At 46.3% G+C, this 18,960-nt stretch overlaps 1 protein-coding gene across 2 annotated transcripts in view; it reads left to right on the top strand.

The window, feature by feature from the left end:
- The first annotated feature begins 10,727 nt into the window (after positions 1-10,727).
- The window catches only part of LOC119958141, a 40,661-nt gene continuing 32,428 nt past the window's right edge, over positions 10,728-18,960 (top strand). For both annotated transcript variants that reach the window (XM_038786436.1, XM_038786435.1), the window contains exons 1-3: positions 10,728-10,998; positions 12,515-12,704; positions 17,542-17,870. In XM_038786436.1, the coding sequence (XP_038642364.1) occupies positions 10,958-10,998; positions 12,515-12,704; positions 17,542-17,870 (560 nt within the window). In that variant the 5' untranslated portion in view covers positions 10,728-10,957. The remainder of the gene's footprint in view (positions 10,999-12,514; positions 12,705-17,541; positions 17,871-18,960) is intronic.

Below are 18,960 nucleotides of genomic sequence, written 5' to 3'. Positions count from 1 at the left end.
CCCTCGCAGGGCCCCAACCCTCCTCCACACCATCAGCCCCCCACACTGCAGGTCTGCCCACCTCCTCGAGCCCATCCAACAAACCCAAGCAGAAAACAGTGCCCCACCCGCCCTGAAAACAACAAAGAACCAACATTAAACAGAGAACCCCCCCCCCCCCCCCCCTCAAAATATAACAGTTACATGCAGAGCCCCGCACCCAACCCTCAGTTAGAGTCCAACTTCTCGGCCTGCACAAAGGCCCACGCCTCCTCCGGGGACTCAAAGTAAAAGTGTCGGTCCTTGTAGGTGACCCACAAATGCGCCGGCTGTAGCATTCCGAACTTCACTCCCTTCCTGTGCAGCACGGCCTTCGTCCGATTGTACCCGGCCCTCTTCTTTGCCACCTCCGCACTCCAGTCCTGGTAGATCCGCACCACCGCGTTCTCCCACCTGCTGCTCCGCTCCTTCTTGGCCCACCTGAGCACACACTCCCGGTCAGCAAACCGGTGGAACCGCACCAGCACCGCCCGTGGAGGCTCATTCGGCTTGGGTCTTCTTGCCAATATTCGATGGGCCCCCTCCAGCTCCAGGGGCTCCTGAAAGGACCCAGCTCCCATCAGCGAATTTAGCATGATGGCCATATAGGCCCCCATGTCCGACCCCTCCAGCCCTTCCAGAAGGCCCAGGATCCGCAGATTTTTCCGCCTCGACCGGTTCTCCATCTCCTCGAACCTCTCCTGCCTTTTTTTATGGAGCGCCTCGTGCATCTCCACCTTAACCGCGAGGCCCAAGGTCTCGTCCTCTCTTTCGGAGGCCTTCTGTTGGATCTCTCGGATTGCCACCCCCTGGGCCGTCTGGGTCTCCAGCAACTTGTCAATTGAAGCCTTCAACGGCTCCAGCAGCTCCGCTTTAAGCTCCCTGAAGCAGCGCTAGAGAGTCTCCTGCTGCTCCTGCGCCCACTGCCTCCTGGTCTCCGCCCGCCGCCATCTTATGCTTCTTCCCTCGCTTCTGCTTTGGTGCTGCAACCACTTTCTTACTCGCCCCACTCCTGGTCCAGGCCATATACTGCCGGGGAAATGTTGCTGACTCCTTCCCACGTCGGGAAACGTCGAAAAAGTACCACTGGGGGCCCTAAAAAATTCCCAAAAGTCCTTTCCTGGCGGGAGCTGCCGAACGTGCGACTTAGCTCCGCATATCCGCAACCGGAAGTCCCCCCCCCCCCATTGTTTTTTCTAATCACATATATAAAATGCTTGTTTTCCACTGAAGGGTAAATTCACTTCTCATCATTTCTCCAGACATCTGCCTCTTATCAACTCCCTGTTTTACTTTGCTTTTTCATCTTAATTTTCCCCAACTCTTAACACCAGTGCCAGTTGTTTCAACACTTTATTTAAACTCTGTTGTTTCAGCTCTTTCACTCTGTGGAGGTCAGTAACTGCTCCGTGCTAATTTCCCTTTTGATGGAATAATTAGTCTTAATTGTATTTAAATAAAACAGTTAAACACAAAAACAAAGACATTATGGTTAACAAAATGGCAATTTTGATGAGACAAATGATCTGCCCCTCCTAATGTCATGAAGTTAAGCTCTTTAATGCCATGATTTTTAAAAGGGGAGGGGAGAAGAATAATGAGGAGACTCCTTGCTTAGGATTGATTTTTTTTCCTCTGGCAAGCTACAATTGATGTTATAAGGAATGCACTGCAATTTAAATTATTGACCGAAAAATGGGGCTGGAATGATTTGTCACTTCGCTTCTTTCTTTATCATTCCCAAATACAATGGAATTGTGCATTTATACTATGAGGCGTGTGAGCAATCAATTGATTATTACAGAACCACATCCATTCCTTTTAGGGATTCTGCTGAACTTTTATGAAATTGAAAGCCAGTGTTTTCCCACTTTAACTACATAAATAATCATACTAAACACAGGAGATCTAAATTAAACAATTAAAATAGTCCTGTCCATTACCAGCCCTCCAATATTACTAAGTGGCAGTTCTCATCCTGAGTTTTATTAATATTTTCCCTTCAAATTCACAATTTCTATTTACATGTGCAGAAATCATAAATATCCAACACTGCATTATATTCTTTGGGTCCCCAGCAGGTCCCTAACATGTATTAGATACTAACTGTTCCCTGTCATAAAGATTGGTGCATTTTGAGAAACACATATGAATATATTGGGTATGCAACAGCAGCTAGGAGTGGGGCATGAAAAGGATGCTTTTTGCCCAGTGTCTGAGGAGTAGGCAAGAAGCTGTCAAAAGAATGTGCTTCTCCCTGATTCAGGCCCCTTTTTTAAGCATCATCTCATTTGTATTTCAGTTGTGCTGCCTGTACCTGCTGTTGAAATAAATTGATAGATTCTATTTTACATGGGCTGCGTGTCAGGCCATCCTGGGATCTTATTAAAAAGTGCACAGGTTTGACTGACGACTCACATTTCTTCATCCACATCCTTACTGGGCGAGTGTCTGAGGAATAACTTTATGGAATTATTCAGAAAAAAAATCAATGTGCAGGCTTGTCACACACAGGTCAATCCTCCCTGCAAGTAGGAGTCTCTCACCAAACTGTCAATATCTTTCAAATCCGCTGCATAAATCATCTCTGTAACAAAATATGTGCAGCCTTCTGCTTTCTCTTACATCTGCATTTAATACTTCCTTTCATCTGTACTCATGCAGGCTGAATAGAAACAAATTCAATGGATTTTTTTCTTCAAAGTTGCCCCAGAAGTATTTTGCAAACTAATTGGTCCTTTTGTTTTTCAAATGCACATTATTCCCTTTATTTTTCCATTTGTCTGCCTACTCCTCCCAATATTTACCTCTCCAGACTTTTCTTTTAATTATCCTTGGTCAAGGTGAGACATCCTAACCAGCTTTTCGCTCTCCAGAAAATGGTTGTGCTGTGGTTAGATGATCCACAAGGAGGCGCTCATGAGCTGAAAGCAGTGGGAAGGAAGAGACCAGGAGCCTTTCTTCCACACCTCAGCAATCAAACTTCCACCGGGCTGCAGCTGACTAATTTGAGAGTTGCAAAAGGTTGTCTTGTTTTGGCAGCTATTTTCATAGCAAACCTCCCAGGGACTCAAAGACAGTAACAGCTACACAAAGGGAAATGGTCCTACCATTGCAACAAAATATTTTTTAAATTAGCAAGCAGCCTCTCAGAGGCAACACAAATAATTCAGCCAATACATAAAAATAGAAGACTATGGAATTCTGAAGATGCTGCTCACAGCATATAGTATGTGCAAACCAGCAGGTGACCAGCAAGAGGAGATCAGCCATGATCGTATTGAATGGCGGAGCGGGCTCAAGAGGCTGAATTGCCTCCTCCTGCTCCTAGTTCTTATGGATTTCCCTTTGTGGATTTAAGGGGTACATTGGCACCCACTTTCAATATTCTATAGAAGCTCATGCATGAATCATAGAAAGGCTGCAGCATAGAAGGAAGGTGTTTATCCCATCATGTCCATGACAGCTCTCAAGTTGCAAGAGCAACTCACCCGGTCCCCCTCCCTGTCTTTTCCCTGTAGCCCTGCAATTTTTTTCTTCAGTTAATGATCCAATTCTCTTTTGAAAGCCATGACTGAATCTGCCTCCACTTAACACTTGGAGCATTTGCTGTGTGGAAGATTATTCCTCTCATCACTGTTCCTTAAAGCGCCTTTAATCTCTGGTACTCGATTCTTCCACCAATGCAAATAGTTTTTCCCTATCTGCTCTGTCCAGTGTGATGAATATCTAGTTCATGATTCATGTTAATATTTGGTACTGGGATGACAACGTTAGGAGTACACAAAGCACATGCTCCTAACAGCCAGTCTCCACTGCAAATAGTTGAATGGCACTCGAAGGAAGTTGTAAAGCACTCTTCCTTGAGAATCAGAAATTGTGGGTTCAAGTTCCATTTCTGAGAGTTTGACCATATACAATATACAAGTTAACATTCACAGTGCAGTACTGAGGGAGTGCTACACTATCAGAGAATGAGGATGACATATTAAACTGTTCTCCCGGGCAGATGTAAAAATAAATTCCTTGGCACTATTTTGAAGAAGAGCAGGGAAGCAACCCTAGTCAATATTTATCCCAAAACCAACACCACCAAAAACAGATGATGTGGTCATTATCACACTGCTCTTTGTGGAAGCTTACTATGTGCTGTATCTCCTACATTACAACGGTGACTACACTTGAAAAAGTACTTCATTGGCTTTGAGCACCTTGAAAAATGCTATAAAAACACAAGTCTTTCTTTCCATGTAATACTTGAGTATTTGAAAAGATGGTGGGAATGAATTTCCTTGAGGCATCTCCAACTACACTGTTGTAACTACAATGGGGGTTCAGTGTTTACATACGCATACAGGGCATCTGCTGAAGTTAGGATGGCAGAAATGGAAATGTCCTGAGGAAATTCACCTCACTTTACTCATCAGGCCTATTTGTTCCATAGACAGTAATAACCCGCACAATGCCCACGGGGAAACCATAATTGATCTCCCCGTGGGGCTCGTGGGATACGAGCTTCCTCACTAGTGGGCAGAATCCCAGCCAGCTGGGGCTCGTAAGATCGAGCATAAAAACCAGCCCAAACAGGACCGGAATGTTCGTTATCCCAACAGCACTGTGTAGTGTAAAAGATTCATTGCCATGGGCTGATTTTACATTACTTTAATCAAAATCTATGCTATTCCTACCACTGGCTTCAACTGGCAATGAGGAAAAAGGAAAATCTGAACTCCACTTTCAAAAATGCCTCTTTTCGGGAGACTGGAGGCTTTTGACACAGGCCTGAAAGATTGGGCTCAGTACGTAGAGCGGATGAGGTACTTATTTCAGGCCAATGGCATCTTGGGAGAGGACCTAGAAATGGTAATCTTCCTGACAGCCTGCGGGGCTCCAACTTTTAGTATTATAAAAAGCCTCATGTACCCGGCTGCTCCAGATTCAAAATTGTTTGATGAATTAGTTGCACTGGTGTCTAACCATTATGACCCAAAACTATCAGTTATGATGCAATGGTGCCGGTTCAACATGGCTCTATGAACTCCAGGGGAGCCAGTTACAGATTTTGTGACAGAGGACGCACCATCCTGGACAGATGATGAGGTCACCCCGAGCCAGAGCCTTGCACGTGGCCCCATCCAAGGAGGACAACCTGATGCAACTAACTGCATCACAGCTCCGAAAGAGGCATGGAATCAGGTCACAGTGGAAGGTGAATGGGCACCCCTAGTCATGGAGATGGACACAGTGCCTGCCGTCTCCATCGTTGATCAGCAGACCTTCCATCGACTCCGCACAAGAATCCTGCCACTAAGCCTGTGTGACACCAAGGCTAGAGTGACAACTTACACTGGTGAACCACTGAGCATCATAGGAACCACCGTGATCCCGGTAACTCACAGGCAACAAACTGTCAGGCTACCTTTGGTCATGGTGCAGGGGCCGGGACCTAACCTGCTGGGGCGCGATTGGCTGCAAGTACTCCACTTCACTTGGCAGCAGATTTTCTGGATGGGCATTGGAGACCATTATGAGGTAAATATCCAGAGGTATTCCAGGAGGGCCTGAGCAAGATAAAATGAGCCAAGGTGCACATTTACATGGACCCAGAGATTCAGCCCAGGTACTTCAGGGCACGGCCTGTCCCTCATGCCTTGCTTGCTATGATGGATGTCGAGTTACGGTGCCTGGAAGGTTTGGGCATCACCCGCCTTGTGCTATTTGTGGAATGTGCCGCATCCGTGATCGCGGTGATGAAGCCAGACAAGTCTGTTTGCCTCTATGGGGATTATAAACTAATTGTAAACAGGGCACCTCGCCTGGACCATTACCTTATGCCTCACGTACAGGATTTGCACGTAAAACTGGCTGGAGGATGCTCGTTCACCAAGCTGGATATGAGCCATGCGTAGAATTAGACACCACATTGTGAAAGTATGTGACTATAAATACTCACAGGTGGTTATTCAAATACACTCACCCCCCCTTCGGGGTCTCTCCAGCTCCAGCAATCTTTCAAAGGGAGATGGAAGGCACAGTAGCAGTGGTTAGCACTGCTGCCTCAACAGTGCCAGGGACCCAGGTTCAATTCCTGCCTTGGGTGACTGTCTGTGCGGAGTCTGCACGTTCTCCCCGTGTCTGCGTGGGTTTCCTCGGGGTGCTCCGGTTTCCTCCCACAGTCCAAAGATGTGCAGGTTGGGTGGGGTTACAGGGATAGGGCAGGGGAGTGGGCCGAGGTAAGTTGCTCAGGACGGTGCAGACTCAATGGGCCGAATGGCCTCCTTCTGCACTGTAGGAATTCTAAGGCATACTCCTGAGACTTCCAAAAGTAGCGGTGTATTTAGATGATGTGCTCATCAGGGAAGCCACTGAAAAGGAGCACATTTATAATCTAGGGGAGGTTCTCAGGCATCCGCCTGAAAAGAAGCAAGTGCATCTTCTAAGCAAAGGCTGTGACATTTTGGGGTACAGGGTGGATAAGGATGACTTGCACCCTTTGGAGGAGAAGGTTCAGGCCATAAAAGAAGCCCCAACTCAACAAAATACCACGGAATTGCGATAATTTCTGGGTCTCATAAATTATGGAAAGTTTATTCCAAACTTGGGCACCTGCTGGCACCCCTCCACATCTTGTTATAAAGAACCAGAAATGGGCCTGAGGGATTCCACAGGCTAAGGCATTTGCAGGAGTGAAGAAGCGGATGTCATCCTGCCAGCTGCTGGCCCACTGTGATCCATCCGGGCCGATCGTCCTTATTTTTGATGCCTCCCCTGATGGCATTGAGACAGTGCTGTCCCATAGATGGGACGATGGCACAGAGCGCCCCATAGCATTTACATCCAGAACTCTGGCAGACGTGAAGCACCACTATGCCCAGATAGAAAAGGAAGAGTTGGTGGTGATATTCGCTTTGAAAAAACGTTATCAGTATGTTTACAGGCAACACTTTTTCGTCATCACCCACCACTAGCAATGCTGGGTCTCTTTAAGAAGGACAAGGGTATTCACCCCATAGCCTCGGCCTGAATTCAGCGCTGGGCATTTCTGCTGGCGGCTTACGAATATACTTCTCAACATCGCTCAGGGGTCCAGATAGCCCATGCTGACGCCCTCAGTCAATTTCCACTGACCTCCCCAGCAGTCCTACAGCCTCATGTCCAAAATCAGCAGGAATTGAGTGTCAAAGACGGCATTTGCCTGTGGGGAGCTCATGTGATCATCCCGCCGCCAGGCCAGGAGTTGACGTCCTCCTGATCACCCAAGGGCTTCAAAAATGAAGATGCTGGCACAAAGCTACGTCTGATGGCCGGGGATCGATGGGGACATGGAGCGAGTCGTGCGAAGTTGCCCGGCATGTCAGGGACACCAGAAGCTCACACCTTCAGCCGCCCTTCACCGCTGGGCATGACTAAGGCGTCCCTGGGTATGGCTGTATATGGGTTTCATGGGACCTTTCATGGGGGTCCATGTTTCTAATCCTCGTGGCCGCCTATTCTATTTTTATAAATTCTTCTCCAATTAAGGGGCAATATAGCATGGCCAATCCACCTACCCTGCACATCTTTAGGTTGTGGGGGTGAGACCCACACAAACACAGGGAGAAAGTGCAAACTCCACACAGACAGTGACCCAGGGTCGGGATCAAACCTGGGACCTCGGTGCAGTGCTAACCACTGCGCCACCATGCCGCCCATGGACACCTATTCTAAGTGGTTCGACGTATACATGTTGACCTCCACAACATCGAGGGCCACCAGCGAGAAGCTAAGGTGCTCATTCTTTTTTAAATGTATTTTATTACAAACCTGTATCAAAGCAGGTTACAGCGAATAAACACCCCGGGAAACATACTTCCCAACAATCAACTATACAGTCTGTACAGAGTTTTACCCCTTTTCACCCTCCCCCCCCCACTTCCCCCGCGACAAACAGCCCCTCAAACACGGTCACAAACATCCCCCACCTTTTCTCAAACCCCCCTGCTGAGCCCCTTAACTCATACTTTATCTTCTCTAATCGCAGGAAGTCATACAGGTCACCCAACCATGCTGCTACCCCCGGTGGCAATGCCGACCGCCACTCCAGGAAAATTCGCTGCCGTGCAATCAAAGAGGCGAAGGCCAAGACATTGGCCTTCCTCCTCTCCATGAGCTCCGGCTTCTCTGAATCCCCAAATATCGCCACCTCCGGGTCCACCTCCTCCTCCACCTCCACTATCCTGGCTAAGACCGCGAATACTCCCACTCAGAAACTTCCCAATTTTTCACAACCCCAAAACATGTGCGTGTGATTTGCTGGCTCCCGTCCACACCTCTCACACTCATCTGCTACCCCTTGAAATAATAATAATCGCTTATTATCATAAGTAGGCTTCAATGAAGTTACTGTGAAAAGCCCCTAGTCGCCACATTCCGGCGCCTGTTCGGGGAGGCTGGTATGGGAATTGAACCCGCTCTACTGTTCTTGTTCTGCCCTTTGAAAATTGTGACACCTTTTCAGCACTGAAAGGGTTGAGAGGAAGTGTGAAATGAAGTTTGAAATATGGGTTTCTGCTTCCCCCTAATGGTAGAGTCTGCTAGTTACAATCCTCACAATCATTTAATTCAATAGAAAATTCAACAGATTTAGAGGAAAAAGTGTTGAGGTACAAAACAAAATGCTTGAACAAAGAAAAATGATATTGCATGTATATACTATCAACATAGAACATACAGTGCAGAAGGAGGCCATTCGGCCCATCAAGTCTGCACCGACCCACTTAAGCCCTCACTTCCACCCTAGCCCCATAACCCAATAACCCCTCCTAACCTTTTTGGACACTAGGCAATTTATTATGGCCAATCCACCTAACCTGCACATCTTTGGACTGTGGGAGGAAACCGGAGGACCCGGAGGAAACCCACGCAGACACAGGGAGAACATGCAGACTCCACAGAGACAGTGACCCAGCGGGGAATCGAACCTGGGACCCTGGAGCTGTGAAGCCACAGTGCTAGCCACGTGTGCTACCGTGCTGCCCAAGACAACACAAAGATAGGGTTTACGTCACAACAGTAGCAATGTGAGATTAATCGCTACTGGTACTACAAATTATTGTTTTCATAGAATTTACAGCTGAGAAACAGCCCATTTGGCCCAATTGTTTGTGCTCCAGATGAGCCTATTCCCAGCCCATTTCATCTAACCTCATTAACATATCCTTATATTCTTTTCTCCCTCGAGAAATGTGTTTGGCAAGTTTGGCTGGAGGTAGTATTAAAAATTTAATCACATGACCATCTACCGCCATGACTATCTACAGACCCTGCTGCACACTCTGGTCATTGGTCGGCCAACACATTTAAGCCTTCCCATGCCACCTGGAAAGCAAACAGACTTCCTCGCCGGCTTGGATGCTTCCTGTCAGTCACAAAGCATTTTCAACTTTTTCAATATTTTTATAACTAACAATTTAAAATGTTCAAAGAAAAGGAAACAAAACATACTCTTTGCAATGTCCCTCTGATATTTGTCCAAGGTTACTCAAAGCAGTGACTGGGAAATTAATCTTTAATTCCTGGAGACTCCCAGGCAAACCGGCAGGGTTGGCAACCTATAACTGGGAAAACATGCAAAGTTCTTGAGTCAAGCAAAGAGTGATCAATATACAGAATAAACTTGCAGGAAGAGCAGAGGTGGTGACACTCAAATAATTTTGACCCAATTCTGTGATTTGACACCTTGTGTTTATACTGCAAATCCACTCTCTTATCCCAATGTCAGAATTATAGACCCATCTTTTTAATGATAGAATCTTAGAATTCCTACATTGCAGGAGGCCATTTGGCCCAGCGAGTCTATCCGGACCCTCTGAAAGAGTACCCGACCTAGGCCCACTCCTCCCGCCCTATCCCAACCTTTCGGCAATTTAGGCAACCTTTGGACACTATTTGGCAATTTATCATGGCCAATCCACCCAACCTGCACATCTTTGGACTGTGGGAGGAAACCGGAGCACCCGGAGGAAACCCACGCAGACACAGGGAGAACGTGCAGACTCCACACAGACACACAAGGCCGGAATTAAACCCGAGTCCCTGGAGCAGTGAGGCAGCAGTGCTAACCCCTGTGCTGCCCTAGTCGACACTAATTTAGGATTGCAAACATGGGAACTGGTTCATGGACGTAGGTCATTTGGATTGCCAGTACAGCAGCTAATTACATCACTCAAATGCTGTTGGAGGCTCTGCTATGAAGAACTAAATCCCCTCAGGGGTTTACTGTACTCTAAATAAAACAAAAATACTGAAAGCATCTGGATAAAAGACCAGGGCAGGTAACTACAAATGGTTTCTCTGTAACGAATTGCTCCTCCTCCTCCTCTCTGGTACCAACTGGGATGACTTTAGTGAACAATCAAATTAAACAGGCACAAACAATAATAATGTAAAGAAGAAAAACGTATCAAATTAAATAACACATCAGTCCCCGTGTGCATTAGGCACGGCAGCCTCTGTGGTGGCTACCTGTCAAGGAAAGTCTCAAACAGATAACGCGCGCGCCGACCCCGCCTTGCGCAGACTCCGTCCCTCGCGCGCAGATTCCGCGTCCCTCGCGCAGACCCCGCCCCTCTCGCGCAGACCCCGCCCCTCTCGCGCACACTCCGCCCCTCTCGCGCAGACCCCGCCTCGTGCAGACTCGAGCTCCAGAAATACGTCTCGCGAGAACGGACGAGATCTTACGGGTTGCCCCGGTGATGTTTTTGCTCCGCAGTGGCTGATTGGACGGTTCGGCAGAGGAACGGACCAATCGAACAGTGGTTATTTTTTTACGAACTGGACGGGAAAATTCAATATCGTCGCGGAAGAAGCGAGGTGCCGGCGGCGGAGACGCAGCTAAGGGCGACGATCGGGAGTTGGAGGGGAAGTTGCCCAGGGAGCGAGAAGCAGAGGCCTCCACTCGATGGCCGCCGTGAGGGGAGCGCCGGCCCCGCCGGCCCCCGGGTGAGTATTCCCAGTGGAGCCGAGTTCAGGAGGCTCCTGGCCACAGTTGGCTGGAAGAACATCTCCGGGCTCGGGTGAAGCGAGTTCACTTTGTCCCTCCAGGGGCTCTGTGTGTGTCTGTCACTCCTGGTGAAATGTTCAAAATAACCGAATTTCGGCAGTCAGCATCCAAGAATCGCCACTAAGATGGTCATTTAAACCTAAAGCACACTCCCTTCCCTCTGCAAAACCTAACCTTTCATTATCATCGAAGTAATGTGATTTGTGCACAATGATGCTTAGACTTGGCTTTTCAAGTTAAATATCCAGGGAGGTGTTGATAAGGGGATGGTGGAGGGAACTTCCATCAGACGCTGGCTCGAGTGCCTTTTAAAGTCTATTTGAGAGCAGCTTTGAGAGAAGCTTGACACTAAGCACGGTAGCATTGTGGATAGCACAATCACTTCACAGCTCCAGGGTCCCAGGTTCGATTCCGGCTTGGGTCACTGTCTGTGCGGAGTCTGCACATCCTCCCCGTGTCTGCGTGGGTTTCCTCCGGTTTCCTCCCACAGTCCAAAGATGTGCAGGTTAGGTGGATTGGCCATGATAAATTGCCCTTAGTGTCCAAATTGCCCTTAGTGTTGGGTGGGGTTACTGGGTTATGGGGATAGGGTGGAGGTGTGGGCTTGGGTAGGGTGCTCTTTCCAAGAGCCGGTGCAGACTCGATGGGCCGAATGGCCTCCTTCTGCACTGTAAATTCTATGATAAGCCACCCTTCCTTGCAGGAGTTTCCTGAGGGAGGGTGGAAAATGACAGGAATGTCAATCTATAAGATGAGAAATAAGGGTAGCACAGTGGTTAGCACTGCTGCCTCCGCGCCAGTGACCTGGGTTCGATTCTAACCTTGGATGACTGTGTGGAGTTTGAATGTTTTCCCTGTGTCGGGTTTCCTCCCAAACTCCAAAGATGTGCAGGTTAGGTGGATTGGCCATGCTAAACTGCCCCTTAGTATCCAACGGTTAGATGGGGTTACAGGGATAGGGAGGGGGAGTGGGCCAAGATAGGGTGTCCTTTCAGAGAGCCGGTGCTAACTCGATGGGCCGAATGACATCATTCTCCACTGTAGGTATTGTATGAAAAAATGCTGGAAATACTCATCTGGTCCGGCATCATCTGTGGAAAGAGAAACAATTTATCTTTCAGGTCAGTGAGTTAGTTGAATAGCTTGGTGTTTAGATTTGGCAACTGCATGTTTATTCTGTCGTCTTGACCAATCTAGTGGCAGGAAAGATAACAATGGAATTGATGCCAAAGGCACCCAGATGCCTTCCAGGCAATAATCTGTGCAACACCTCTCCAATCATCAACTCCTACCTTGATTGAACACCCATGAATGTTGTAGGTACATATAGACATGGTGATTAGTTTCAGTACACTACACTATTTGTAAGCTGATATAAAAATGATTTACCATAATTTTGCTTTGATAATGTACCACAAATATGGCACACAAAATAACTATTTGGTTTCTTGGCAGAAATGAGTGTGTCACTCAAAAGGCTCGCCCCTCTAAGCCAACTGTGGCCAACAAAGAAAACTGTCTGAGGCCAGTGAAAGGAGCTGCTATGAGTGGCAGTAGACTGCCTATACCCGTGAAAAAGTTAAAAGTAAAATCTGTTCCAGATTTCAAAAAGTTGCATCAAAATTGGGATCAAAACTTCCAGAAGGTAAGGTTTTTTTCCATGATGCATGGAATTGCTATGCATTGGTGAGCTTGCTGATCTTTAATGAGAGATTGGGGAAAGTTTTGTATCGCAATATCAGGACAGTGGAAGATGTTTCTGCACGGAAGATTAGACAGGGTGGGTCTCTTTTCTTGAGTGAGCTGATAGAGGAATTTAAGTTAATAAGCGTTTGATAAAGTAGAAGTTGCAACGGTAGAGAAGAAGACCAGAAGCAGAGGTCATCGATATAACATAGTCACTAATGAATCTGATAGGAGATTCGAGAGAAACTTGTTTATCCAGGGAGTGGTGAGAATGTGGAACTCAGCAACAAGAGGTATTTGAGGCGTATATCAGAGGGATTTGTGAGGAAGTCCGCTAAGCACACAAGGGAGAAAGGAATAGAGGTTACGCTGATAGGATTAGATGGAGGAGTTGGCAGAGGCTCATGCGGAATGTAAATACGCATTGACCTGTTGGGCTTATCACCGTTTCTGTGCTGTAAAAATTATGCAAGGGAAAATTAACCTCTTGATGAATTAATCCCCCAATTGTGCCAAGAGAAAAGCTTGAATGATCATCTCCTGAACCCGAGGGATCCTTGAATTTTGGCAATCAGTCACATGATGAGCGGTTCTGGTTACGCTGTTGTGAAGTTTGCTTTTATTCATTTAGAGGATGTGGGCATCGCTGGCTAGACCAGCATTAATTATCCATCCCTAGTTGCCTTTGAGAAGATGGTGGTGAGTTGCCTTTTTGAACCGCTGCAGTCCCTGAGGTGTAGGTACACCCCCAGTGCTGTTAGGGAGGGAGTTCCAGGATTTTGTCCCAGCGACAGTGAAGGATAGTGAGTGACTTGGAGGGGAACTTCCAAGTGGTGATGTTCCCAGGTATCTTCTGCACTGTAAATTCTATGATCTGCTGCCCTTGTCCTCCTAGATGATATCAAAACTTTAACAATTTCTTGATGTTGATTTTCATTTCATGTTATCCCAACCTTCAAATGCTCCAATTTGTTCATTTTGTATACAAATGAAAGATCATTTTATGACTTGATGCTCCTGTTGTAGAACCATGTTTGCTGATCGCCTGAATAACTGTTTGGGGAATTCAGGCACATACATCACCGAGTGTACTCTTAGTGGGTGGAGGCAACATGGGGGAAAACTACCTGATGGAAGCATGAAAAGGCATCCTTTCAGCAAGCTTTTCTTTGGCACTGGCTGTTCTGAAATTGACCCATGTGACCAAACCAGCAATCACCATAGTTTACTTTCCTACATGTTGTCCTGAGAAATGTATTCTCTGCATATTTTTCATTTTGTGCTCGGAAGGGAGGGCTATCGGAGATGGGAATTATAATTATAATTCCATTTTGGCTTCAGTGTGTTGTGATTGAGCACTCCCATGCCAGATGCAGAATGAAGTGCCCCTTGTATATCTATATGAATTTCACCCACCAATCATCCTTCCGGTTGTGACTGCTTAGTGAGATTGTGATAGAACTTAAGCTCTAATCCATATCCAGTGTCCATAGATGCGCTTGTCCGTATCCAATAGGAGCTAGTTGTCCATTGCCTCAGACACCAATACAACTTTCAAGAGGATTTTCATCTCCAAGCCAGGCTGAGTCAAAGGTGAATAGTCTGTCAGCTGTGATTTTGGGTGGCAAACCCGTCTGAATCACAAAGCTGTGGGTTCAAGTTCCAATCCAAGGCTTGAGCACAAAAATCCAGTGCAGTACTGAGGGAGCATTGCACTGGCAGATGAGATGTCACACCGAGACCCATCTGACAGCAAAGAAGAGCAGTGGCATTACCCTGGTGTCCTGGCCAACAGTTAACTCTTGTTCGCCATTGCTGTTTGTGGGAGTTTGCTGAGTGCAAATTATCAGCTGGGTTATCTACATTACAACAGTGACTACACTTCAAAAATACTTCATTGGCTGGAAAGCACTTTGGGATGTGCGGTGGTCATGAAATGTGCTGTGTAAATGCAAGTCTTTTTTCTATTCTTTTGTTAACCAGCCTCCATAAATAGAAAAATGTTTCAAACCGTGTTTTCACAAGCCAATCATCAGCAGATATTCAAATTGCTGCAAATGTCCACAGGTGCTGGCTTATAATATTTAATGGCGCTCGCTTATACTACCAGATTTTCTAAAGTACCCATCAGTTTATTGAACACCATATTGTGAGATTAAGTGCTCTAAGTTTTGGCATCAATTCAAAATAAACAGTACGAATCTCAAAGCATCTCTTAGGCAAATGTTTTGCGTTTTTCTGGTTGGATAACCAAGAGAGACTAATGTATCAAAGTAGTGTGAACAAATTTTGGTCATGCATAATTGCAACCTGTAAAGATCTCAAGGGAATTTAATCATTAACAAAAACCAGTTATAGAATTTAATCCCCCTTTTACACCAGTTGCTTGTTCTGTTGTGATCAGAAGGGAGTTGTAAAAATGCAGTGTATTGGTCAACTTATGACTTAGAATCATAGAATTTACAGTGCAGAAGGAGGCCATTCGGCCCATCGAGTCTGCACAGGCCCTTGGAAAGAGCACCCTTCACAGCTCCAGGGTCCCAGGTTCGGTTCCTGGCTGGGTCACTGTCTGTGCGGAGTCTGCACGTCCTCCCCGTGTGTGCGTGGGTTTCCTCCGGGTGCTCCGGTTTCTTCCCACAGTCCAAAGATGTACGGGTTAGGTGGATTGGCCATGCTAAATTGCCTGTAGTGTCTTAAAAGTAAGGTTAAGGGGGGGTTGTTGGGTTACGGGTATAGGGTGGATACGTGGGTTTGAGTGGGGTGATCATTGCTCGGCACAACATCGAGGGCCGAAGGGCCTGTTCTGTGCTGTACTGTCCTATAATCCAGTAACACCAGCAAACTTTTTTTTTAAGACACTAAGGGCAATTTAGCATAGCCAATCCACCTAACCTGCACATCTTTGGACTGTGGGAGGAAACCAGAGCACCTGGAGGAAACCCACACAGACACAGGGAGAACATGCAGACTCCGCACAGACACAGATCCAAGCCGGGAATGGTACCTGGGACCTTGGAGCTGTGAAGCAATAGTGCTAACCACTGTGCTGCCATGCCGTCCGACTTGTGTCATGCAGTCAGGAAAAGCTGCCTATTCCCCCAATGCTATCCTCAAGGTGTTGGTTCATGATAGCTGGAGGTTCCACAGCTGCCAATATCCTTCTGATCGCTCAATGAGAAAGCTGTTTAAGTGCAAATCTAATCGGGGGTAAGAAGCTGTTTGAGCATGGGGAGGGAAACTCAATCCTGTCCCAGTCTTGAAACCTGGACACATGCTTTCCAGCAGGAGTGGGAGCCGTATCATATCTCTTCCTCCTCCTTCAGCCCACAGAAATGGAGATGCAATGTAGCACCCCTATCACTATCCTAACTGGGTTAGCTAACTGAGCAAAGATGGCAAGGGGTGTAATTTCGGATCTTTCTGTTGTTTTGTGAATTGCTGCACCCCATGCTTTTCAGGTAATTTAAAAAACTTGCAGTGTATCTTGGAGTGATTAAGTTGATCTGGAACTAGTTGGTGTTCATTGTTATGACTCACTAGGTTGAATTTAATACAATAAGAAATTATTCAAACAATTGCTTGGAACTTGAATATTGCTGAATATTAATGTGATCGTTTAAAATTTGGCATTCTTGCATTTTGCCTGATAAGTGCAAGTTGAAAAGCTTTGGCAGCATTTCCCTCTTTTTGGGGAAAATTGATTCCTAAACCAAACCTTGTAAAATACTTGTGGTGATATGCATCACTGTAAATACACAAGGGGTTAATGTAGATACACTGCAACTAAGTAAACACTAGAGGGAGCACCAGAGACACACACAGACACTCAACCAATAGGTCAGTAAGATAGGACATGACCAATGGGCAGTCAGGACGCACCCAGAGGTGACACTACCACAAGGGGGCTACCCATATAAAAGGACAGGGCACACATGCTCTTCCTCTTTTCCATAGGCGACACTCAGAGAGACTGGGGCAGATCAGGACGCATCACACCCATCGCATGGATTAGAGCAGACTGGTTAGTTAGATCGAGTTACTATAGTTAGATTAGCAGGAGAGTCGAACTCAAGTAGGAGAATTGTTAACTGTTCAATAAATGTGTTAAACCTATCTCCAAGTCTGAACCTTCCTTTGTCAGAGTATACATCAAGGAAGCAGCTTATGCTACATTAAGAAGCATAACACAACAATACTTAGACATTTAGATTTTACGGTAAAAAGATTCTCGCCATGTAGCTAGTCCAGCGCATCTCAGAACCTTTATACCTAGGTGCCCTCTTCCAGCAAAACTCTTTTCTTGAGTTAACTCTGTTACAGTCAGGGCAGCATGTGGCGCAGTGGTTAGCACTGGGACTGCGGCGCTGAGGACCCGGGTTCGAATCCCGGCCCTGGGTCACTGTCCGTGTGGAGTTTGCACATTCTCCCCATGTCTGCGTGGGTTTCACCCCCACAACCCAAAGATGTGCAGGTTAGGTGGATTGGCCACGCTAAATTGCCACTTAATTGGAAAAAATAATTGGCTACTCTAAATTTATTTTAAAAAACTCTGTTACAGTCCAAGCTATATTTTTGATTTCTAGATTTCAAGACTATTTCAGACTGTTCGTTTGCAATGGGAAATTCTTCCCCAATTTTGATTGCTTAACATGACCTGACTGAGTTTGAAATTGACAATTTGAATCATTTATCTCTTACTAAGCACCATTGAATTTAGTAAATTTGTGTTGCCAGTATCTTTGTCATGTTTTTATTCCGATCACATTTTCAGTATTATTGGCTTTATATCATTTCAGAAACAAGCAACTGGCAAAAAGGCCTGTACCCAGCCAGTTCCATTTAACTTTGCAACATCCAGGGGACCCAAGTCAACTCCGCTGGTGAGCACAGATGAAAATACCCAAGTGATTTCTGTGGTAACCAAGAAAGAGTCAACTGAATCCAAGGAAAGTTATCCAGTTCATGCCAAGTGTGTGATGTCAGGTAAAGATCAGGCTGCAGTTGAAACAAAACCAACCCAAAACCATGGCTGCAGGCCAGCAACCCACCAAGAATGCAGCGACCTGGGTCCCAACATTGCAACCCTGAATCTTGACCAGAGTGAGGTGGTGAACAAAGGAAATTGGTAAGTATAAATTAGTTTCAGTCCCAGCCCCCACTTGTGAAAGAAGCAAAAGGGCTGGTAAAGTAAATCAAACAAAGGAATCGATATAACGTTAAATAAGCAATCTGTTTCTAAAAATACTTTTTTGATTAATTATGTATGTTCACTTTTTTAAGTGAGGATAATGTGTAAAATGATGTTCACGGCTGGTTGGTGATAAAATAGCTAGAATGTTGCACGCTGACCTGTTCTTCCAGATATTTCGACTCGCTGTGGGTTTCCTCGGTTGGCTAGATAGCTATAGAGGTTCACAGCATGGAAGCAGGCCCTTCGGCCCAACTTGTCCATGCTGCCCAGTTTTTACCACTAAGCTAGTCCCAATTGCCTGCATTTGGCCCATATTCTTCTATACCCATCTTTCCCATATAACTGCCTCTGGCAGCTCGTTCCAGACACTCGCCACCCTCTGTGTGAAACAATTGCCCCTCTTGTATCTCTCCCCCCCCCCCCCCCCCCACCTTAAACCTCTGCCCTCTAGTTTTAGACTCCCTTATCTTCGTGAAAAGAAGTTGACTTATCTCTGCCCCTCATTACTTTATAGGCCTCTATAAGATCACCCCTAAGCCTCCTACACTTTAGGGGGAAAAAAGCCACCAAAAGTAAAAGTCATTAAACCAAAGGCAGGTGCCTGGAATAAATCCTTTGATACGATCTTGAAGAGACTTGAAATCCTAGATAACTTTCTTCACTGTCCACTCTGCGACCAATCTTGATGTCATCTGCAAACCTACAAACCATGCCTCCTAAATTCTCATCGAAATCATTAATATAAATAACAGTGACCCCAGCACTGATCCCTGAGGCACACTGCTGGTCACAGGCCTCCAGTTTGAAAAACAACTCTCTACAACCATCCTTCGGTCACCAAGCCAATTTTGGATCCAATTGGCTACCTCACCCTGGATCCCGGAAGATTAACCTTGTGCAACAACCTACCATGTCGTACCTTGTCAAAAGGCCTTGCTAAAGTCCATGTAGACAACGTTGACTGCACTGCCCTCGTCTACCTTCTCGGTCACCCCTTCAAAAAACTCAATCAAATTCATGAGAC

Source organism: Scyliorhinus canicula, chromosome 28, assembly GCF_902713615.1.
Source record: "Scyliorhinus canicula chromosome 28, sScyCan1.1, whole genome shotgun sequence".
NCBI classification, from domain to species: domain Eukaryota; kingdom Metazoa; phylum Chordata; class Chondrichthyes; order Carcharhiniformes; family Scyliorhinidae; genus Scyliorhinus; species Scyliorhinus canicula.
This window is presented reverse-complemented; position numbering and strand designations above follow the sequence as displayed.